We start from the raw sequence: 25,299 nt of genomic DNA, 5'->3' as shown, positions 1-25,299 counted from the left end.
CGTTACTTTGCCAATCAGTGATATGCATCAGATTTCCCACCAGTGTGCATTCATCAGTATCTTCACCAGCAGGTACAATTATGAGGTCCTGTTCTTTTACCCCACCTCCATCAATGTCACTTCCAGCTGGCCGTCTGTCTTGACATTTTTGTTTTTTATTTTTGTCTTTCGCGACTGCCGATCCCCCTACACCAGTGGGAGTTCACTGGAACAGCCAGTGAGGGCGGAGTCAGGGGGCCAGAAGGCTGCAGGGGGAGTGTCCTAAAAGCCAGAGGCAGCAGAGCAGCAGAGCAGAAGCCACAGCAGTCGTCCGTCTGCCTCGACCGAGTCACAATGAGCGGGGGCTCTGAGTTTTACTTCAATGTGAACAGCGGCTACTTGGAGGGGCTCGTCCGAGGATTCAAGGGTGGAATTCTGAAGCAGGCGGATTACCAAAACTTGGTGCAGTGTGAAACTCTAGAAGGTGAGTGTGAAACGGGGCTGGGCAGAAAGGGAAGAGGAATGGAGTTGGTGGGGATGTCGGGTGCCACTTTATCGGCTGGATACGGACCACTCATTTCCAAAATCTAAATTAAAGGTGGCTGTTTGGTGGCTTTAAGCTAGGGCTAGGTGCAAGATGGTGAGGATAGAAAGGTGAGAGGTTGACCTCTTAGTTTCTGACCTGACCGAAGTATTCATGGAGTCGGTATGAGGTGAATTTAAAGTCAGAATATTTAAGCCAGTTGAATAAAGGGAAAAGCTGACAGGCCCCCCTTTGTCTGCCAGTTGTCTCCTTCTTTCTCTCTCACTTTCTTGATGGCCCTTAACAGATTCATCCAAAGACCTGTGCCACACTGGCTCTCGTTTTCTGCTCAGCGTTGCCAGTCGGGACACCCACCAATTCTTCTTCAGTCATGAAACCTTACTAACATCCTGCCATGGCTTCCTTTAAAAAGTGTTCAGGTGGGTACCTGTGTGACAGGCAAGGAAAGCAGTTACCCGCATACCCAGCAATTCAGACCCGCTAGAGACACTACATGGCGCCGGTGTTTGTCAGACCAGAGACACTGGGGAGACGGGCTGATCAAAGACACCCCCTAGTCTGAGTGTGATACCATTTAATAGCACAGAAAAGGTCTTAAGATGAGGTCACATTTAGTTCTGTGATGCCTGCTTTGTCACTCTGGGTTGGATCCAGCCTTGTGTCAACTGCAGGTAGGATGGCTTCCAGCTCCCTGTGACCCAGGAGTGGGCCTGCACAGTGTGTGGGGATGGAACAAAATGAAATGAATGGCAAATGAAACCCTCAAAAACCAGGAAATGAGAAACCTCTGAAGGTGACTTTGAGCCAAAAGAAGCAGCCGAGGAGTGGTTTGCATGCAGCTTTTGGGCTGGCCAGTACTGGAAAAAATGAGGAACATCCTCAGCCGAGAGGCGAGATGAGGTTTAAAAATAACCAGACTGCCAATGTGACACTTAGTCAGGCATGCTTCATTGATTTCATTTCCACCCATTCAATTCAGGGTCACAGACAGCTGGGTAGGAAACCCATCCATCCATTGCAAGACATGGTCACCTAACCTAAGACACACATATTTCCAGGATGTCATAAGAACATCGAGAGTACCCAGAGAAAGCACAGGGAGAACATGCCACCTCCACACAGATGTGACCTGGCTAGGGTTCAAATGCAGGACTCTGGAGTTGTGTGGCAGTAGCACTAACTGCTGAGCCGCCGTGCTGCTCTTTTATATGTTTCTTTCTACATAAAAACAAATTAAAGTAATCATCCATCCAAATAGGCAAATAATTCGGGACAACAAAGATTTTGCTTCCTGAACACTTTTGGAGGAATCTTGCAGGTTTTGATCTGCTGATCGCAGCGATCGCCTTTACATTTTCCTATCGTGTATCGTTTTATTGCGCTGTGATTTCCTTTCATTTTGTGCATGGCCTTCACAAAGTCTTGAAGACCCCATTGCGTTAGGTTGCCGCCTTATGCCAAAATCTTTTTTAAATCGTTTTCATTTTCTCTACCCCAGAATGACAAAGTGACAACATGATTTTTAGAAATGTGTGCCAGTTTATTAAAAGCAGAGACAGGAAAAACATGCAGGTGTACCACAGCCAACTTCTGGGCACACTTTGAACCCGCACTAACCACTGGGCCACCCTATCCTATGCTCACACACCCAATCTTGCCCTTGCACGTAAGGTTATGGGAGAAGAATGGAATACATGGAGAAGAACCCACAGAGACACAAGGAGAACATACAAGTTCCACACGGACACCTTCCACAGGCGGAATTTGCACTCCAGAACACTAACCACTGGTGCCACCATCTGGAAAAATGTACACAGTCATACATTCCCATACTTACTTAATTCACTTTGGGGGTCCTTGGGGCGTAAGCGCATGTCCCAGAATCACAGGTGCAAGTCAACAATTAGCCATAAATAGGCTGCTAGTTCTTCACGGTATCCACTCACGTACTCGGACAACCACAGAGTTACCAGTGAACCTAAGGATGTGTGAGAAGAAATGGAAGATCTGGAGGAGAACCCACAGCAACACACGGAGAACATGCAAATGTTGTGTAAATTCCTACATGCAGAATTTGAATCCAGGTCACTGAATCCATGTGGCACTGCCACTAACCACAGTGCCAACATATAGAAAAACACAAATCCACACACATTCTTAAATCTACTTAATTCAGTCTGTGTGTTGAGTTACCAATGAACTTAAAGTGGTGTGAGAAGGAATGGAAGACCTGGAGGAGAACCCACAGTGACAGAGGGAGAACATACAAGTATTGTACCCACAACTCCTGCATGCAGAACTTCCACCCAGAACACTGAATCCACGTGGCAGTGTCACTAACCACAGTGCCAACATACAGAAAAACACAAATCCACACACATTCTCAAACCTAATGCATTCAAATTGGGTTCTTAGGGAGCCAAGGGCCATCACTGGGCACAATGTGGCATCTGGTCCTGTATACGCTGCCAGTCCTTCACAGTCTCATACACAGACTCACGCAGGGTCTGTCTGGAGTTACCAATGAATCTACGGATGTGTAAGAAGGAATGGAAGACCTGGAGGAGAACCCACAGTGACACAGAGAGAATATGCAAGTGTTGTGCCAACTCCTACATGCAGAATTTGAACCCAGGTCACTGAATCCATGTAGCACTGCCACTAACCGCAGTGCCAACATATAGAAAAACACAAATCCACACACATTCTTAAATCTACTTAATTCAATCTGGGGTCTTTTAGGAGCCAGCCCATATCTCGGAATGGATAGGTGCAAGGCAGAATCCAACCCTGGACAGGACATCAGTTAATCACAGAGGCTACTCACATGTAGAGATGCACACCAGTCCTATATTGAGTTACCAATGAACTTAAAGTGGTGTGAGAAGGAATGGAAGACCTGGAGGAGAACCCACAGTGACAGAGGGAGAACATACAAGTATTGTACCCACAACTCCTGCATGCAGAACTTCCACCCAGAACACTGAATCCACGTGGCAGTGCCACTAACCACAGTTCCAACATATAGAAAAACACAAATCCACACACATTCTCAAACCTAATGCATTCAAATCGGGTTCTTAGGGAGCCAAGGGCCATCACTGGGCACAATGTGGCATCCGGCCCTGTATAGGCTGCCAGTCCTTCACAGTCTCATACACAGGGCCTGTCTAGAGTTACCAATGAACCTACGGATGTGTGAGAAGGAATGGAAGACCTAGAGGAGAACCCACAGTGACACAGAGAGAACATGCAAGTGTTGTGCCAACAACTCCTACAGGTAGAATGCTGGGTCCATGACAGAGCAGCACTAACCACTGTGCTGTCATATAAAATAAAATGCTTGCATGCATTTATTTGCAAATCTTAACAGTAATTCGGTTCGGGGTCTTAGGGAGTGAGGACCTGAGCATCACAGTGAGGACACCAGTCCATCACAGGGTCTTCTCACATACACACACTCACCCTGGGCTTGTCTTGAGTCACTATTGAGCCTAAGGAGGACCATCCACCAAGACACAAGGAGAACATGCAAGTGCCACCCAGACATGTGCTATAGCCTTTCTGAAAACGTGTTGTCACTTTGTGTTTCTGGGTTATTCAGTGTGAATTGATGGCCAAATCCAGAAAACGTATCAGTTTAAAATTAAACTAGTAACACAATAAGGTGTGTGGGATCTGAAGCCGTTCTGAATCCACTGTGTGGTAAAATGAAACACAGTAATAATTCTTTGTATTTATATAGCGCTTTTCTCACTACTCAAAGAGCTCAGCAATTGCAGGTTAAGGGCCTAAGAGCAGAGTCCTTTTTTAGTATTTACGGGATTCGAACCGGCAACCTTCTGATTGCCAGTGCAGATCCCTAGCCTCAGTAATCCATCAAACCCTATATCTGAGAAGCACTTACAGTATAGAACGCCAGTGACAGGGCCACACTGTTGTCACATGCTTGTCACAGTCAGAAGCTCTGCAGCACAGTCCGAGAGCCCTTGCGTTGAGCGTCTCTCCCCTGTTGATGACCTTCATTGTTTGTTTAGTCACCACAAGATGAGGCCGACTTGTTTGATGCCCGTGGACAGTAAACCTGCTGCTGTTTATACGTAAACCTGGTGACGCACAGCCAGCGGGGGACAGGATTTGTGTCGGTTCTCACTCAGAGTCTCGGTGTTTACCGATACACACAAACCATAAAGCAAAACCAGAAAAAAGTGGCTTGTGGCGTCTTCTACCTTCAGAGTTTTGACTTGGAAGACAGAAATCTCAAATGTCTCCATGGAGAAGCTGAGCCGGCCGCTCTCATTAAATGCTAAAAGCTTCCCAAATTGGAACAGACTGCCATGCATCCACCCACCTAATCATAAAGTGCCTTCAGAAAGTATCAGGACCCCTTTGCCTTTTTCTGTATTTTCTTATTCAATCCAAGTGGTGCACACGGTTTTATTTACCGTGACTTTCAGAAAGCATTTGATGTGGTGCCACATGAGAGGGTGGGCATCAAACTAAAAGAAGTGGCAGTTCAGGGTGTGTGGTGTGCAGATGGGTGCAGAATTGGCTCAGACACAGGAAGCAGAGGGTGATGAGGGTGTGAGGAACGTCATCCAACAGAGTGTAACTGCGGACCACCATACTAATGAGGTCAGTCGCGTAATGTCCCACCATAGCCAGCAGCCATGCCACCTGAAGCAAAGTATGTTTGGGCCCAGCCTGTACTTGGATGTCCTGCGGTGGGTTGGCACCCTGCCCAGGATTGGTTCCTGCCTTGTGCCCTGTGTTGGCTGGGATTGGCTCCAGCAGACCCCCGTGACCCTGTGTTCGGATTCAGCGGGTTGGAAAATGGATGGATGGATGTACTTGGATGAGAGACCACTGGAAGGTGTGTTGGTGAGCCCAGCAGGGGGCGCTTACCCTGTGGTGTGCGTCTGGATCCTAATGCCCCCCAGTGCAGTGATGGGGACACTGTGCTGTATAAGTGGTGCCATCCTTCAGATGAGATATAAAACTGACTGCCTGTGGTCATTAAAGATCCCTGGGTATCCTTTTATGAGAAGCTTGGAAGAGGTGCTGGTGAGGCCAGCAGGGGGCGCTTACCTTGTGCTCTAAGTGTGGATACCGACATCCGCAGTGCTGTAAAAATGGCGCCGTCCTTCAGATGACACATAAAACTGAGGTCCTGACTCTCTGTGGTCGTAAAAAAGATCCCAGGGCACCCTTCATAAAGAGTAGGGGGTATCCCGATGTCCTGTGTCCACCACAGCCCTAAAATCTGGAATGTTCCCTGGCAAATGCTGGAACTGGTGTTGGTGAGGCCAGCAGGGGGCGCTTACCCTGTGGTCTGAATGTGAATCCCAATGCCCCAGTGCAGTGACGGGGGACACCGTGCTGTAAAAATGGCGCCGTCCTTCAGATGACACATAAAACCAAGGTCCTGACTCTCTGTGGTCGTAAAAAAGATCCCTGGGCACCCTTCATAAAGCGTAGGGGGTATCCCAGGGGTCTCCAATCTTTTTGCCCCTGAGAGCTACTTTTACAAAATGAAAATGGCCGAGAGCTCCTCATGTTTTCTAACGTTTATTCTCATCGCTTATTTCAACCCAAACAAACTGAATACGCTTGTTTTGACTGAACATTTACAAAATGTTGGTGTCCACAACTCACATTTTGCATTAAAACGTCACAAAAAACTATTGAGTTCACCTGCAAGTGCATTTTGTACGTCTGTATGCATTTTCTAGTGTACCTCACACTATTGAATTAAAACATGAATGCTGTCAAAACTAAACAATGCAATTCCAAATACACCGATCTGACGACTTCATTTGTCATTTTGTCACATGTCACTGTGTCACTTTATTCACAGGTCCAGTCGCATGTGTGATGTGTTTTTTAGTTCGTCAGATGACTGGCACTGAGGTGTGTGGTAGAGTGGAGCCACTGAGGTTCACTCTTATGGAGTCATTTAAATGTTCGTCTGTCAGTCTTGTTCTGAACTTTGATTTCATGACATTCACGTCAGACTCACGGAGGTATGGAGACCCAAACAAGGCAGACATTTTCAGAGCTGCTTGGTGAAGATTCTTCTAGTTATCAGGCTCTGCTAAGTTCCAGAAATGCTGTTGAGACTTTAACTGCAAATTATTTTGAAGGTTTACTAATAATTCTGAGAGCTGAGACAGAAGGGTCAACATTGATGGTCCTTACCTTAACCCATCACATAAATAATGACACAGGGCAATGCCAGGTACTTCAGCTACTAACATCATAAGGTAACAGTTGCCATCAAGAAGTTTAATCATTCTGGATCACAGAGTGAGACCTTCAGTTCCTCACAATGTGCGAATACGGGTCTTTACCCTGAACTACCTTGGCATGGAGTCAGTACCAGTTGAAGGCCATTTAGAGCTCTAGGCAGGGTTGACGGATGTCATCTCACATTGTCCATAGTGAGTGCTCAGTGTTATTAGGCTTTGATGACCTGTTTTGGTTAGGGTGGTTCCTCTTCAGTGTCTGGAGCATGCACACCTTCTGTAGCATAAATGGCACCCTTTTTTGTGCTTATACCTCAGACTTTAAGGTGTGTGCACCACTTTCATATTTGGAGGGCAAAGGCCTTCAAAACACAAATGGTCCCCCTTTGTGTTCATACCGTGGGGTGAGGCCCCACTCTGTGTCCAAAGTCTTCTGAAACACAAGAGGTGCCACTTTGTGTACAAGCCACCAACATTATTGTTATACTTCCGTCAGTCCCCCTGAGTGTCTGGAGCACACAACCCTTAACTTTAATAATTGGTGCCCCTCAGGTGACAGCACCCTGCCACCAAATGGATCAACTGGCTCTATATGGGTCTGTTAAGAAAAGGAAGAGCTCTGGAGAACCTGTGTGGAAGTGAAAGAAACTTCCAGATTAAATGTACAAGTACTGCCTGATCCATCCACTCACCTTTGGTGTCATTCCTGTTTTCAGATATGAAACTCCATCTTCAGAGCACCGACTATGGAAACTTCTTATCCAATGAAACGGGCTCCCTGACGGTCTCCATCATCGACGACAAGCTCAAGGAAAAGCTGCTGACTGAGTTTCATTACTTTAGGAACCACTCGTTTGAACCTCTCAGCACCTTCCTGAATTACATCACGTAAGTCGATCTTCTTGCGCATCAATCAGATTTTCTGATCCTCAGCATTCACAAGGGAATGTGTGTGTGTATGGAAAATGTCCTTCATCATTATATAGCAATCAATATCACTCAGGTATTTAAGGAAGTCTTCAAGTAAAAGTGTGGAGAATTAGAAATGTAGTATACAGAATGTTAAAAGTGATAACTCTCAGCCATCAGATTCATTAAAAACTTCCTCATTTAATAATTTGACCATCACAGAAGAAATTAAATTTGGAAATATATTAAAGAAAGAAATCTTGTCTTCACTAAAACCTCTTTGAGACAGGAATCAGATGGGAGGAAACTTGTCCATTGCGGTCTTTATTTCGGAGCATTGATCACTGTAGTCTGTTATGGAATGATCAAAGTAACAAAGACAGAGTTCAGATTTATACAGTGCATCCAGAAAGTATTCCCAGTGCATCACTTTTTCCACATTTTGTTATGTTACAGCCTTATTCCAAAATGGATTAAATTCATTTTTTTCTTCAGAATTCTGCACACAACACCCCATAATGACAACGTGAAAAAAGTTTACTTGAGGTTTTTGCAAATTTATTAAAAATAAAAAAACTGAGAAATCCCATGTCCATAAGTATTCACAGCCTTTGCTCAATACTTTGTCGATGCCCCTTTGGCAGCAATTCCAGCCTCAAGTCTTGTTGAATATGATGCCACAAGCTTGGCACACCTATCCTTGGCCAGTTTCGCCCATTCCTCTTTGCAGCACCTCTCAAGCTCCATCAGGTTGGATGGGAAGCGTCGGTGCACAGCCATTTTAAAATCTCTCCAGAGATGTTCAATCAGATTCAAGTCTGGGCTCTGGCTGGGCCACTCAAGGACATTCACAGAGTTGTCCTGAAGCCACTCCTTTGATATCTTGGCTGTGTGCTTAGGGTCGTTGTCCTGCTGAAAGATGAACCGTCGCCCCAGTCTGAGGTCAAGAGCGCTCTGGAGCAGGTTTTCATCCAGGATGTCTCTGTACATTGCTGCAGTCATCTTTCCCTTTATCCTGACTAGTCTCCCATCCCCACAGCATGATGCTGCCACCACCATGCTTCACTGTAGGAATGGTATTGGCCTGGTGATGAGCGCTGCCTGGTTTCCTCCAAACGTGACGCCTGGCATTCACACCAAAGAGTTCAATCTTTGTCTCATCAGACCAGAGAATTTTCTTTCTCATGGTCTGAGAGTCCTTCAGGTGCCTTTTGGCAAACTCCAGGTGGGCTGCCATGTGCCTTTTACTAAGGAGTGGCTTCCGTCTGGCCACTCTACCATACAGGCCTGATTGGTGGATTGCTGCAGAGATGGTTGTCCTTCTGGAAGGTTCTCCTCTCTCCACAGAGGACCTCTGGAGCTCTGACAGAGTGACCATCGGGTTATTGGTCACCTCCCTGACTAAGGCCCTTCTCCCCCGATCGCTCAGTTTAGATGGCCAGCCAGCTCTAGGAAGAGTCCTGGTGGTTTTGAACTTCTTCCGCTTACGGATGATGGAGGCCACTGTGCTCATTGGGACCTTCAAAGCTTGGTTTGTGCTCTGACATGAGCTGTCAACTGTGGGACCTTATATAGACAGGTGTGTGCCTTTCCAAATCATGTCCAGTCAACTGAATTTACCACAGGTGGACTCCAATGAAGCTGCAGAAACATCTCAAGGATGATCAGGGGAAACAGGAGGCACCTGAGCTCAATTTTGAGCTTCATGGCAAAGGCTGTGAATATTTATGTACATGAGATTTCTCAGTTTTTTTATTTTTAATAAATTTGCAAAAATCTCAAGTAAACTTTTTTCACGTTGTCATTATGGGGTGTTGTGTGCGGAATTCTGAGGAAAAAAATTAATTTAATCCATTTTGGAATAAGGCTGTAACATAACAAAATGTGGAAAAAGTGATGTGCTGTGAATACTTTCCAGATGCACTGTAGATAACTGAATTTACCGTATATACTCACACTTAAGTTCTCCCGCAGTCTTGATTTGACTGTATAATTTCCACTATTTTATAATGTCGGTTGTATAAGTCGAACATGAAAAACTCACGCTATTGGTCCAAGAGATTATGATGTGCCAACAACCACCTGAGAGAGTAACCATGGAGCACATGGCCTTTTTATTTCTATGTATTGTGCCTAAGTGACCACATGGTGATACCCAAACTATTCCGAAGCGACGTTTGCACTGATTTGTGTTTTTTGTATCTCACACCCTCATACACCTTTATCGTAAGAGCATCCTTTATCTACGATGGAGCATTTGATCAGAAGAAGATATGAAGCTGGTTTTAAATTAAAAGTCATTGAAGTGGCGAAAGAAATTGATAACTGCACTGCTGCAACAACATTTGATGCATCTGAGAAACTAATGCGAGATTGGAGAAGGCAAGAAGATGTTAAAAAAAAATTAAGTGTCACATTTTTGAACAGGTGTATAAGTTGGGGTCTGATTTTATGATCGATTTTTCGGGTTTCTGGACCTGACTTATATGTGAGTATATACAGTAATATAATAACAATAACATCCATCAATCCATCCATCCATCCAGTATCAAACCCACTATATCCTAACTACAGGGTCACGGGGATCTGCTGGAGCCAATCCCAGCCAACACAGGGCGCAAGGCAGGAAACAAATCCCAGGCAGGGCGCCAGCCCACCGCAAGACACACACACACACCCAGCACACACCCAGCACACACTAGGGACAATTTAGAATCGCCAATGCACCTAACCTGAATGTCTTTGGAATGTGGGAGGAAACCCACGCAGACATGGGGAGAACATGCAAACCCAGGTCTCCTAACTGCTATAACAATAACAATAATTGGCAATATTTATTACAGAAATGAAAAAAGTCTGTAACAAAAATGCTGAAAGGAGCCAAAAAGGATTTGCCTGAAAGGCACTCGGAAGCAAACAAGGCCAAAAAGGCAAATTCAGAAAATTCACAAAACAACCGGAAACCCAAAAAAATAACAAAACTGTCATGATCTAGGAGTCCCAAATAATGCAAGCTGCAAACGCACTTCCGCAAATGCTCACTAGAGGGCAGTATAACACCAAACCTCAGCTAGAATAAAGGCATACACAGGATCATTACAAAATAAAAGTTATATTCTCATGAAATGCTCTGTTGTACTGTTTAGTTCCAAAAGGCATAAAGGAGCTGCGGGAAAATGCAATCCAAGGTGAACAAAGGCCCAATACAAGAATCCAAATCTTTCTCTTTCAGCTGCACCCTTTTAGCATTCGCCACAGTGGATCCACCTTCTCCATCTATCCCTGGCTTTTACATCATTTTCTGCCAAACTGACTGTCTTTGTGTCCTCCATCACCTCATCCATAAACCTTCTCTTTTTTCCTCTTGTCTGGCAGTTCCATCCTCAGAATCTAAGTGATCAACGTTGACCTCGATGTCAATGTTTGTAGTCCACCGTCTGTTTGTGAATTTCCCCTTGGGATTAATAAAGTATCTGTCTCATCTAATCTAATCTAATTTTTATTTATTTTGTAATGCATGTAAAAATAAAATGCATTCCATTTCCAACAGATGGCACATCACAAAAATTTGTAGAAATAGAATACATGTCCTCACAGGTGGCACAGTGGTAGTGCTGCTGCTTTGCAGTAAGGAGACTGTGGAAGATTGTGGGTTCACTTCCCAGTTCCTCCCTGTGTGGATAGCACTTTGAGTACTGAGAAAAGTGCTATATAAATGTAACGAATTATTATTATTATTACATTGCTACAAATATTTGTGATATGCCATCTCCTGGAATAACAAATGTAATGCAGATGTCTCTGTTATATGACAATTAGCATAACATTCATAAAAGCAATGTTGATGTTTATGATGTGCCATCCCCAGGAATAGCAAATGCATTATGTTTGATTACTACAAATGTGTGTTGATGCATCATCTGTTGGAATGGAAAATGCAATGCAAATGTCTCTGTTATATGCCATTCAGTATAGGATTCTTAAAAGCAATGTTAATGTTTGTGATGTGCCAACTGTTGAAATGACAAATGCAATCAATTTTGTTACCAGTTAGCTGTGCCCCCCCATCTGAGATGGGTTCAAATCTAAATAATCAACATAGACCTCAGTGTTAATATTTGCAGTGTACCATTTATTGGAATATATTTTATAATGCGCGTAGTAATAAAATGCAATACATTTCTAACAAATGGCACATCGCAAACCTTTGTAGTAATTAAATGCATTACTGCAATTGTTTGTGATGCGCCATCTGCTGGAATAAGAAATACAATGCATAGGTCTCTGTTATATGCCATTTGGTTTGGGAATTCGTAAAAGCAGTGTTAATGTTTGTGATGCACCATCTGTTGGAATAACAGAGAAATAGCAAATGGACATAAGCAGACATAACTTTATTAAGGTGGATGAGTCAAATTAATTAAAAATGTATTCAGTCAATAAATTAATTCTTTAGGTACTTGCTTAATTTAATAAATGATTGATTTGGTTAATCGATTTATTTGATTGATTGATTTTCCACGTTAGACTCTTTTGAGTTGGCATGAACTGTTATGCCATTCAGAGACATTAGATGGTACAACAATGTGCTTATAAGGTGATGTTTTGCTCTTTTTAGTTTCAGTTACATGATTGACAACATCATTTTGCTGATCACCGGCACTCTACGTCAAAGGCCAGTTGCTGAGCTCGTTCCAAAATGTCACCCGCTGGGCAGCTTTGACCAGATGGAGGCTGTCAGTATCGCCCAGACGCCAGCAGAGCTCTACAACGCCATCATAGTTGACACGCCGCTAGGTATAACTCGTTCATTTTTATCGATGTTGTTTTTTGTCGTCCTCCGTGAGCTGCACAGCGTCATTGCCTTGCAGCTACTTTCCCTGTTCCCTCCTTTAAAGATGTCAAATGTTAGGATTTCAGAAAAGAGCAACAGAAGGAGCTTTGGGGCTTTCCGCAAACGACTTTCCTTTGTCTCCAACCATAAAATTTTTGTGAATGAATTCATTTCTCTGTTGCAACGAAAACAAATATCGATTTCACAATAAACGCATGTCACATTTTTCCATTTCAGCTCCATTTTTCCAGGACTGTTTGTCTGAAAACGACATGGACGAGATGAACGTCGAGATTATGAGAAATAAACTGTATAAGGTAAGCGATTTGACCATTTTGGGTATAAATGATGTGGGACTTTTCTAACCATTTTCTTTTAAGACTGTTTGACCAGTAGGGAATGTCACAGTCGGTGCCCCCGATTCCAGACACAAGTGCACAGACACAGTCGCAGGTTCAAATGTGCTTAATTTATTTAACAAAGCTTCCGTCAATGTGCTTTTTCTTTCAATTCAGTGTAATAATATAATAGATGAGGTGGCCCCTATTACGGTGGTCCCGAGTATATTTCTGTTGGCACAACACTGCACCCGGGAAGCACTCCTTTAAACTGGGAGGTCTGTTGGTACCATATGGTGATACCCAGGGGACCTCAACTGGGCTGCCACCCCAAACTACAAGTCCCATGCAACCCTTAAGGTGTCCAAATTGGAACCATGCCAGAGGGGCACTGCCATCTCTCATCTGTCACACTGGGCGATGAACTCTGCACGGCAGGCAACATCTCTCAGTCCAGTTCATTATCTTTTTATCCCCGATTGGGTAAAGGAACAGGAAAAATCCCAGCCTGGATATGGACCAGTCAACGTTGTCCATCCATAATAGCCTCCCAGCCAGATAAGAAACCACTGTCCATCGCAGTCGGGATGCCAATCCGTCCACTGCGTCTTTCACAATTGTCTTATATGTCGGGTAAAGGAGGAAATTCAGCTTACGTAATTTCACTCGTAGTTTTTCTGATTGTCTACAAATTTAGTCCAAACGAGACATCACGATACGTGAAGAAGACGCGCTGTTGTGCAGTTCATCTGTGGACACCGTGGTGCCTCTACAGACCCAATCTGGAAGCTCAGAGTCTAAAATAGTGGGGGCACTAGAAGTCTTTGTTATTATAGCTCTGGGTGTTTATTCCCACTTTTCCATCTGTTTTTGGAGGAGCTTATCGTGAAAGTGTTGTGGAGAATGGACTCACTCTGACTTCAAAGTAAGTATGAGGAGTCCCGGGATGAGCACATGGAATAGACTTTAGTGCAAAGCCGTCTCAGTTCAATGAAGTGAGTGCCTTTTGTTGGGCAAATCTTAGATTTATTCCAGTTCTTATCAGTAATCACATTTGCACTTGAACATCATTAGCTGATTCCAAAAACACAAATCCCTCATTCCTAAAATGTATCGATGCCACCAATATTCTCTCATGCTTTATCAGAAATAACTGCTTTTCTGCCCCCTTACTCTGCCACCATTAACATACTTATCACCCACCCCTAAGAATGACCTTCCCTCTGTGTCCCCTAAATCACTTCTCACATTCCTGTCCTAGATGAGGGGGACTTCTCCATTTATTAAAAAAAGTCAAAAAATACACGAATGAGCCTTTAATGGTTTAACTCTTTCACAAGCTGGGGCTAGCCAGTACAACATGTTCCATTTTAATATGGGTGGCGATTACATTAATATAAGTTTTAAATCCTCCTTAAAAGCTGGCAGAAGCTTCACAACACAAGGCTTGCCAGCAAGTTCTTTCAGCAGCTGCAACTTCAAATTCTCCTTGCTGGATGTCACAGAAGCGTACGATTGACTTCACAGCATCTTTAAAGCACTGGCCTGGATGACCTTGAGGTCTCTTCACAGTCTACAGTTCATCATAGAGCAACTGGCGAGGCATTTGGTGGTCATATGTTCTGATTACACGTGCCACCCTCTAGAAAGAGACTTGATGATAGGCTGAAGTATGATAGGGTGAGACTTGAAGATAGGGAGCAGAAGTAGAAACAGGGCTGACCAGAAGAGCCCCTGAATAGCCAGAGTACATGAACAAGGGCCACTAGGGGGCAGTAAGACCTTGTCAATATACAGGGGAAACCCCGCTGCCTGCGCTTGGGAAAGCAGATCATAACCTGGTTCTGCTTCAGCCTCACTACAAACCAAGAGTGAGGGTCCTACCTGTAACCACACGATCATTCAGGAAGTGGACCCCGGAGGCTGAGAATACTCTGAGAGAATATTTTGGAACTACAGACTGGGATATCCTGCAGGGATCTCATAGTGAGAACATTGAGGAAGTTGTTGACTGCACTACTGACTACATCAACTTCTGTATGGACATTGTAGTTCCAGTAAGAACAGTACGCTGCTATGCTAACAACAAGCCATGGATTACAAGTGACATCAAGGGCCTTTTGAACCAGAAGAAAAGGGCTTTTAAAGACGGTGATCAGCATGAGCTCAAGTGCGTGCAGAAGGAACTCCGAGTCCAGCTCAGGGCGGTGAAGGAGCAGTACAGGAGAAAGCTGGAGCTGAAGTTGCAGAATAACAGCATGAAGGAAGTATGGGATGGGATGAAGATCATCACTGGCTGCAGCTCAAAGTGGGGTACCACCATCGAGAGAGACGTGAAGAGAGCAAACCAAATGAACAACTTCTTTAACAGGTTTGACCACCCTAACCCACTCTCACTCTCACCTCGGAGTACTGCACCCTCCACACATCCTTCTGCTGATACCAGCATAGGAAAAACATCATCACCCACAATTACAACAGCGCAAGTGAGCAGAGAGCTGAGGAGACTTCGTGCCAGCAAAGCAGCAGGTCCAGATGGAGTATCGCCACGACTGCTGAAGGTCTGTGCATCGGAGCTGGGGGGTCCTCTACAGCGCATCTTCAACCTGAGCCTGGAACAGGGGAAAGTCCCGAGGCTTTGGAAAACATCTTGTATCACCCCAGTCCCAAAGGTATCATGTCCTAGTGAGCTGAATGACTTTCGGCCTGTTGCTCTGACGTCACATGTGATGAAGACCATGGAGCGGCTGCTGCTTCACCACCTTAGGACACAGGTCCAACACGCCCTCGACCCTCTGCAGTTCGCATACCAGGAGAAGGTGGGAGCGGAGGATGCCATCATCTATATGCTACACCGATCCCTCTCTCACTTGGACAGAGGCAGTGGTGCTGTAAGAATAATGTTTCTAGACTTCTCTAGCACCTTCAACACAATCCAACCTCTGCTCCTTAGGGACAAGCTGACAGAGATGGGAGTAGATTCATACCTAGTGGCATGGATCGTGGACTATCTTAAAGACAGACCTCAGTATGTGCGTCTTGGGAACTGCACTTCTGACATTGTGGTCAGCAACACAGGAGCGACGCAGGGGACTGTACTTTCTCCTGTCCTGTTCAGCCTATATACATCGGACTTCCAATACAACTCGGAGTCCTGCCACGTGCAAAAGTTCGCTGATGACACTGCTATCGTGGGCTGCATCAGGAGTAGGGAGGAGGAGGAGTATAGGAACCTCATCAAGGACTTTGTTAAATGGTGCGTCTCAAACCACCTACAACTGAACACCAGCAAAACCAAGGAGCTGCTGGTGGATTTTAGGAGGCCCAGACCCCTCATGGACCCCGTGTTCATCAGAGGTGACTGTGTGCAGATGGTGCAGACCTATAAATATCTGGGAGTGCAGCTGGATGATAAATTAGACTGGACTGCCAATACTGATGCGCTGTGCAAGAAAGGACAGAGCCGACTATACTTCCTTAGAAGGCTGGCGTCCTTCAACATCTGCAATAAGATGCTGCAGATGTTCTATCAGACAGTTGTGGCGAGCGCCCTCTTCTACGCGGTGGTGTGCTGGGAGGCAGCATAAAGAAGAAGGACGCCTCACGTCTGGACAAACTGGTGAGGAAGGCAGGCTCTATTGTTGGCATGGAGCTGGACAGTTTGACATCTGTGGCAGAGCGACGGGCGCTCAGCAGACTCCTGTCAATCATGGAGAATCCACTGAACAGGATCATCTCCAGACAGAGGAGCAGCTTCAGCGACAGATTGCTGTCACTATCCTGCTCCACTGACAGACTGAGGAGATCGTTCCTCCCCCAAACTATGCGACTCTTTAATTCCACCCGGGGGGGGGGGGGGTAAACGTTAATAGTTAACATTATACAAAGTTATTGTCTTTTTTTCACCTGCATTATTATCAATCTTTAATTTAATATTATTTATTGTATCAGTATGCTGCTGCTGGAAAATGTTTCCCATTGGGATTAATAAAGTATCTATCTATCTATCTATCTATCTATCTATCTATCTATCTATCTATCTATCTATCTATCTATCTATCTATCTATCTATCTATCTATCTATCTATCTATCTATCTATCTATCTATCTATCAGCGGTTCTCAACCTGTGGGGCACGCTCGAAGTAACAAAAAAGGGGGCACGAATGTTGCCATATGTGGCGTAATTTCGCTGTTTGTAGGGAAATTTTAAACTTGCAGCGGTGTATCTGCACCAAAAAATATAGGAATAAATTTTTAGGGTTTCAAAAAAACGTTAGGGGGAGCGATTAAAACTGTTATGAAAACTCGGGTCACAAATACTTATAGGTCGAGAAACGCTGTATTATATAGTGCCTTTCCTATCTATCTATCTATCTATCTATCTATCTATCTATCTATCTATCTATCTATCTATCTATCTATCTATCTATTATATAGTGCCTTTCCGATCTATCTATTTATCTGTCTATTAAAAATGTTAAAAACTGAACTATCCATTTGACTATTCAGTATTCAGACCCTTTACTCAGTACTGTGTTGAAGCCCCTTTGACAGCCTTTCCAGCCAGCAGTTTTCTTGGGTCTGGCATCACAAGCTTCACACACCTGGATTTTGGGGGTTAGTCTGCCGTTCTTCTCCGCGGATTCTCTCAAGCTCTGTCAGGCTGGATGGAGACTGTCGGTGGACAGCAACTGTGTTCAGATATGTCTTCTGGCTTGCCAATTCAGGGTCATTCCCAGAGGTGTCTCTAAGTCACGTTTGTGTTGTCTTTGCTTTGCGCTTAAAGTCGTGGTTCTATTGGAAAGTGAGCCTTAAGTATTCTCAGTAGGATTTTATTAAGGATATTAGAACAGTCTAGATGAACACAGGCCATTCAGCCCAACAAAGCTCACCAGTCCTGTTCACTAAATTCTTCCAGTTTTGAATGTCTCTAAAATCCTAATATCTACCACACTATTTGGTCACTTATTCCATCTGTCTGTAGTTCTCTCTGTGAAGAAAAACATCCTAAGGTTTGTGTGAAATTTACCTGAACAAATTTCCAACTGTGTATCTTTCCAGGCTTACATTGAAGGTTTTCATAAATTTTGCAAAGAAGAAGGAGGCACGACAGAAGAGATCATGTGTCCCATTCTGGAGGTCAGTGTCACACTGGGGACTTAACAGTACTTATTAATAAGAAGCTCTCTATTCTCACCATGTAACTAGTGCAGTGTTTCTAACAGTGGGGTTCACGGACCCCTGAGGATCTGTCATAAATGGCAAAGGGGTCTGCAAAACAACTCGGTAAGTAATCCATAAATATCATGTATAGTTTGTGTATCAATGGTTTAAACAGTCACCACGAGACACTGAAAGTACACAACATGGGAAGTGTTTAGGAGTCGTAGTGGACTCGACACTTTCAACTACCACACAGTGTTCAGAAGCCATTAAGAGTCCACTGCGACTCCTAAGTCCTTCTCATAAGGTGTACTTTCCATTTTCAGACCTCCCATTGTCTATTTCACATTTTTATTTCCAACATGTAATACTTTACATTTACTGACATTACTTACCATCTGCCATAAATATGCCCAAGCCTGTCTGCTGTCCAAGTCCCTCTGAGACGATTCAACAGATTTGAGAATATCTGCCAGTCCACCTGTCTTGGTATCATCTGCACACTTCACCAGCTTGTTACTCATATCTACAGTAAATCATTGATATATGTATTAAGAAGAGCGGTGGCCTCGGCATTGACCCCTGCTGAACATCCTTCTTAACATCACCTATTCTGATGAGGTTCCTCTCACCCTCACCCCGTGTTGCCTGTGTTTTGGCCAATTCTGAACCCATCTACATACATCACCCTGAACTTCTACTTCTTTAGGTTTGGTGCCCAACCTCTCATGTGGCACCTTATTAAATGCTTTGTAAAAGTCAAGACAAATGATATAAAATAAAACACGACTTCCCTCTTCTGAACCCATGCTCTCTGCTCAGTAGAACTCCTGTTCCTGCCATGTGCTGCTCCTTCCATTAATTTTCCTGTGATGCAACTTAAGCTTACTGGCCTGTAGTTGCCTGGATCTGCCCGGTCACCATTTTTAAATACAGTACTAGCCATCCCCTACGGCTTCACCCGCATAGAAGTGAAACAGGACAGTGAGGAGGGCCCTGCCGGGCTCCCCACTCCTGATGTCAGCCTCTGTCTCAGATTAGCATGAATATATCACTCCTTCAAATGAGCTATGACACTTAGCGCTATGAGAGAAGTCGCAAAATCAACTGGAATGTTCAAGCAAATTCTAGAAAAAAGCTCAATCTAAATCCGTTAAGTAGTTCTCTCGTTCACTAGCTAAGCAGATGTGTGCTACCCCCCGAGGCTGGTGTGTGAGTGAGGGGGTCCCCCCTTCCCCTCAGCCTGCTACGTGTCTCTCGGATTCGCGCCAATAAATTGTTACTGCAAGCAAACTATGATACTTAGTGCATTGAGAGGAGTCGCAAAATCAACTGGAATGTTCAAGCAAATTATAGAAAAAACCTGATCTAAAACCATTAAGTAGTTCTCTCGTTCGCTAGCTAAGCGGATGTAAGATACGCCTCGAGGCTGACGCGTGAGTGAGGAGGACCCTGCCGGGCTACCCAGTCATGACATCACGCTTCCACCTCCCCTCGGCCTGCAACCTCTGTCTCGGATTAGGGCGAATATATCGCTCCTGCAAACGAACTCTGATTTTTAGCGTGATGAGAGAAGTCGCAAAATCAACCGGAATGTTCAAGCAAATTCTGGAAAAAAAACCCGATCTAAATCCGTTAAGTAGTTCTCTCATGAAAAACAGATAGAATGTTGGATTTTATATACTGTACATAGAGAGAATTCCTTCCATTAATTTTCCTGTGATTCACATTAAGCTTACTAGCCTATAGTTGCCTGGATCTGCCGGTCACCTTTTTTATATACAGTATTAGCCATTTGTCACTCCTACAGGATCTCTCCAGTGCGTAGTGACTTCCTAAAAGTATTTTTAAAGGGTTCATATATGCCCCCCCTCACCTCATGAACAACTCTGTGACAGATATCATTTGGTCCTGGTGATTTGTTTGATTTCAGCCTATTTAATCTATACATCTCTTCTCTCTCTCTGCAATTTTTATATCCCTCAGTACCTCCTTAGTAGTCCCTGTTACTGCTGGAAGGTTTTTCATTTCTTCACGCCTGAAGACCTCAGAGAAATGCAAGTTTAGAGCATCCTCTATTGCACTGTCTGTATCTTTTAGTCCCCCTTTACTATTCCTGATGCACTTCACCTCTTCCTTGCTGTTCTCTTTCTACTAAAATACTGAAAGAATCTCTTTGGGTCATTTTTCGCTTTCTCCACTATATTCCTCTCTAATGGCCTTTTAACTTCCCTAAAACTCTTCTTAATGGTTGCCCTCATGTTCTCATACACCCTGTGATTCACTTTGGAGTTATTAGTCTTATGTGCCTGTTTTGCTTTTTTCCTTTGCAGATTCTTATTTAACTCTTTATTATACGCCACTGCAGAGTTTTCGTTTAATGTCCTATTAGTTCCTACTTGTGGGATGTACCTGTCCTGCATTACATGTAAAATGTTTTTAAACCTGTTCTAGTGCTTCTCGACTGTCTCAACACTTGAAAGCTCATCGCAGTCCATCAGCTCAAAATTTAAAGTTAAACTTAGCAGTTTAAGTCTTTTCATCCTCACTCTTCAGAAACACAGAGAACATTATTATGGCTCAATCACCTCAACCCCCTCAATTGTATCCCGGTTATTACAAAGTACTAAATATAGACAGGCGCCCAAGCCACATTGTTGCTTTAACATACTGTTTTAAAGAAAGTTTATAATCCTTGGGGGTGAGCTCACAAGTCATATTCGATGGAGGGGGGGGGTTGTTTATTATTTTAAATATTTTTGTTGCTCATGGGTTTTCTTAAATTCTGTTTATAACCCAGCTTTTGTAACATCTAGAAATCTAATGCAGTGATTAAGTGAAGATAAAAGTTTTTGTTTGTAAACTTGGAGTAAATCGTTATTGTGTTGGGTAAAAAAGGTTCAGATATCATCAAATATGTGAGGATGAGAAGCAACAAACATCTTTGTGAACAACAGAGGTGGGGACACCAGACTAAAGAACTCGGGGCCCGGCCCTAATACAGCTTAAAGGGGGTGTAGGGGTTACATTCAAATCACTCACTTGTGGGAGACACCCAAGTGACATGTACTCTTCATAATAAATTTGAACTGGAATTTACAGTAAATCTCGCTATTCGAGACACTGGACATATGCAAGGTGAGTCCAAATGCACGCGTAGAAATGGCTTCATCAGCTCTTTTTTGTTCCTTTTTGTGCTGTAGTTTGAAGCTGACCGCCGTGCATTTATAATCACCGTCAACTCTTTTGGAACGGAACTTGACAAGACGGATCGGGAGAAATTGTACCCAACATGTGGAAAGCTACACCCTGAAGGTCTCCACAGGCTGGCCAATGCGGAGGATTATGAAGCTGTGAAAGCCACAGCTGAATATTATGCTGTAAGTGATTGAAAGAAAAAAAATATATATATATATATAAATATATATATATATATATATATATATATATATATATACTTTGTGACCATTAGGTGGCATCCCAGAGCCCCAAACAACAGACACAGTCCTAGGTTCAAATTGTTATCCTTTCGATAGATAGCTATATAAGAAAGACACTATATGATAGATAGATAGATAGATAGATAGATAGATAGATAGATAGATAGATAGATAGATAGATAGATAGATAGATAGATAGATAGATAGATAGATAGATAGATAGATAGATAGATAGATAGATAGATAGATACTTTATTAATCCCAATATAAATAAGAAAGGTACTATATGATAGATAGGTAGAATTTAATATTAGTATAGATAGTGTGACAGATAGGGGGCGGTGTCGTCCCCTTGAACCCTCAGACCAGACACAAGACACCAGATAAAAGTCCAAATGTTATTTTTATTATAATAACAATGTGCACAAAGCACCTTTCACTCCACAGTACTTCAATAATAAATCAATACTCAAATCACAATAACCAATCACAATCCTCCACACCTCCCAGCAGCTCAGTCACCCTTCCTCCCAACTCAGCTCGCCCGTCTGGGATTTCCCAGAGTCCTTTATAGTCCTTGACCTGGAAGTGCTTCTGAACCCTCAGTCCATGTGACTTCCTAGCACTTCCAAGTCAGATCAAAATTCTTCTTTTTCATCCCGGAAGTACATCATTTCTTCTGTCCATGTGACTGGGACGTACTTCCGGGGTGTAGGGAAAATAGTTCTTAATCCTCCCTTCAGCATCCTCTGGTGACCCCCATGGTATCCAGCAGGGCTGTGAATAAACACTCCATTGTCCATGATTCCCTGCTGGCATTTGGGGCACTTCCACGCTACAGGAAGGGCTCCATCTGGCGGCCTGGGGGTATTGGCTGGACTGAATGGCCGGCCATATCCCACAATAGATAGATAGATAGATAGATAGATAGATAGATAGATAGATAGATAGATAGATAGATAGATAGAATTTAATATTAGTATAGATAGATAGATGGGCAGCACGGTGGCGCAGTGGGTAGAGCTGCTACATCGCAGTTGGGAGACCTGGGGACTTGGGTTCGCTTCCCGGGTCCTCCCTGTGTGGAGTTTGCATGTTCTCCCCGTGTCTGCGTGGGTTTCCTCCCACAGGTGGATTGGCGATTCTAAATTGGCCCTAGTGTGTGCTTGGTGTGTGGGTGTGTTTCTGTGTGTCCTGCGGTGGGTTGGCACCCTGCCCGGGATTGGTTCCTGCCTTGTGCCCTGTGTTGGCTGGGATTGGCTCCAGCAGACCCCGTGACCCTGTGTTCGGATTCAGTGGGTTGGAAAATGGATGGATGGATAGATAGATAGATAGATAGATAGATAGATAGATAGATAGATAGATAGATAGATAGATAGATAGATAGATAGATAGATAGTGTAACAGTAGGGAGCGCTAGAGCTCCCTTGAACCCTCAGGTACCACGCCAAACACCAGGTAAATGTACAATTATTATTCTTTTTATTACAATAATGTGCACTAAGCACCCTCCACTCCACACTACTCAAAAACACTATACAATACTCAATAATCAATTAACAATACAATTCTCACTCCTCCTCTCCCAGACACTTAGCCACCCTTCCTCCCAGCTCAGCTCACTAGACTGGGGTTTCCCATAGTCTTTTATAGTCCCTGACCCGGAAGTGGTTCCATCCCAACAATCCATAAGTCCTCATCACTTCCGGGTCAGATTAAAAGTCCTTTTGTTCAACCCGGAAGCATGTCGTTCCTTCCGGTCATGTGATCAGGACACACTTCCAGGTTATAGGGCACGTAGCACTCTGTAAGCCTCCCTACAGCGGCTCCTGACGGTCCCCATGGTATCCAGCAGGGTTGTTTATAAAAACTACAATGTCCATAATGCCCTGCTGGAAGTTGGGGACCTTCCATGCTGCTGGGAGGGCTCCATCTGGCGGCGTGGAGGTGTGGACCGGAATATTTGGCTGGCCACCCCTCACGATAGATAGATAGATAGATAGATAGATAGATAGATAGATAGATAGATAGATAGATAGATAGATAGATAGATAGATAGATAGATAGATGAGAACAACACTAGATAGATAGATAGATAGATAGATAGATAGATAGATAGATAGATAGATAGATAGATAGATAGATAGATAGATAGATAGATAGATAGATATTAATGACACTACATAATAGATAGATAGATAGATAGATAGATAGATAGATAGATAGATAGATAGATAGATAGATAGATAGATAGATAGATAGATAGATAGAATTTAATTCTCTTTAGCAAGCGTTATCCTCTTCCTCCCAACACTGACACTCCTCCGAGGTGAGATAGCTTCATTTAATGGTGGACCAGGGAGAGCTTCTGGTGCCATGCCGTTGCACGACAGAAGCACTTCCAGGTCATACGGAGACTTCCCAAAACACGGAGGTCTGTTCTTAACAGTGCTCCCCGGTGGCACTCAAGGACCCCTAAATGGCCGCCCTTCTGAACTGCAAGTCCCAGGCAACCCCTGCAGGTGTCCAAACTGGAACCAATCCCAAGGAGCACTGCCACCGCTCATACTGGAGGATGAATGTTTAACGATACCCGGCCACTCTCAGTCCATCCATTATTCTTTCATCCTAGCCTGGACAGGAATTGAGAACCATCCCAGCCAGGTTGTGCCTCCATTCATGTGGTGTTTTCATTACGGCCTCCCAGCCAGGCAAGAGATCATTCTCAGTCCCAGTCAGGATACCAGTCCCTCCTCCATGGCATTTACATTTTATTCTTCAGTGTTAATTTCAGTTCAGTTTATTGCCATTATTAGAGTTATTTTAATGCGTGAAGCATCTATTGCAAAATCGCAAGTCTGTATGTCCGTCTGGATGAAACAACTTAACCCCCCCAGTAGACCAACTTTGTTGAGATGTGACACAATTATTTTTCAAAGCTATTTGCTGACAGTTTTCATTCAGATATTGTGAACAGGTCGTGCTAGTTTTAAAATTTCAAAATTTATATTGAAAAGCAGTGGCGTCCATTTTAAAAGAGGGAAGCATTTGGTGCAACTTCAACTATAGGTTAGTTTCCCATTTCAGTTGTACCTTGAGAGCAGTTGCTTGAACTTGTGTATTTTGTAGATTTTTTTCTTTTACTTGTCCGATTGCAGCCTGAATGCCCAATGCAAGTCACTCAACTGCTGGGCGGAGTGTGTGGGCACAAAGAGCTCACACAGCAGCGCCCTCTAATGGAGCTTTAGGTAAGTTAACTACTAGAGCACTTTCTCTGGAAAGAAATGAAAGGGGAAAATAATTATTATGTTAACACATATCAGAGTGAATTGATTGACCATAAATATCTGCAGATTATTATTGTAAAGAACCGACATTATCAACCCACAGCTAAATGCTATTAGAACTCATTAATAACACGGGAGGGGTGCAGCCTCCGTAACTGATAGAAACGCATGACATGTTTAAAAATGAACAGTGGCATCAGGAGGCAGGGAAGGTCTTCAGTGGCTTAAGACCCTGATCTATGGCACCAAGCCCTTGATCTTATAGTTCCAGATATACACAAACAATTGCAGGAAGTCCCCAATCTTCTTGCCTTTCATGTGCCATTCAACAACAATAACATTTATTTATATAGCACATTTTCATACGTTCATATTCCCATTATATGACACATTACTTTCTTTCCAAGTTCTAACTTATTTATCCATCCATTATCCAACCCACCTAACACAGGGCGCAAGGCAGGAAACAAACCCTGGGCAGGGCGCCAGCCCACCGCAAGGCACACACACCAAGCACACACTAGGGACAATTTAGAATCACCAGTGCACCTAACCTGC

General features: G+C 43.8%; 1 protein-coding gene across 1 annotated transcript in view; it reads left to right on the top strand.

Moving 5' to 3' along the window:
* The first annotated feature begins 278 nt into the window (after positions 1-278).
* Positions 279-25,299, top strand: part of LOC114653196 (V-type proton ATPase subunit d 2-like) — a 38,545-nt gene continuing 13,524 nt past the window's right edge. Inside the window, exons 1-6 of the mRNA XM_028803378.2 lie at positions 279-463; positions 7,485-7,656; positions 12,296-12,474; positions 12,749-12,828; positions 17,913-17,990; positions 21,218-21,394. Coding sequence (XP_028659211.1) covers positions 334-463; positions 7,485-7,656; positions 12,296-12,474; positions 12,749-12,828; positions 17,913-17,990; positions 21,218-21,394 — 816 coding nt within the window. The 5' untranslated portion in view covers positions 279-333. The remainder of the gene's footprint in view (positions 464-7,484; positions 7,657-12,295; positions 12,475-12,748; positions 12,829-17,912; positions 17,991-21,217; positions 21,395-25,299) is intronic.

This window comes from Erpetoichthys calabaricus, chromosome 6, assembly GCF_900747795.2.
Source record: "Erpetoichthys calabaricus chromosome 6, fErpCal1.3, whole genome shotgun sequence".
NCBI lineage: Eukaryota > Metazoa > Chordata > Cladistia > Polypteriformes > Polypteridae > Erpetoichthys > Erpetoichthys calabaricus.
This window is presented reverse-complemented; position numbering and strand designations above follow the sequence as displayed.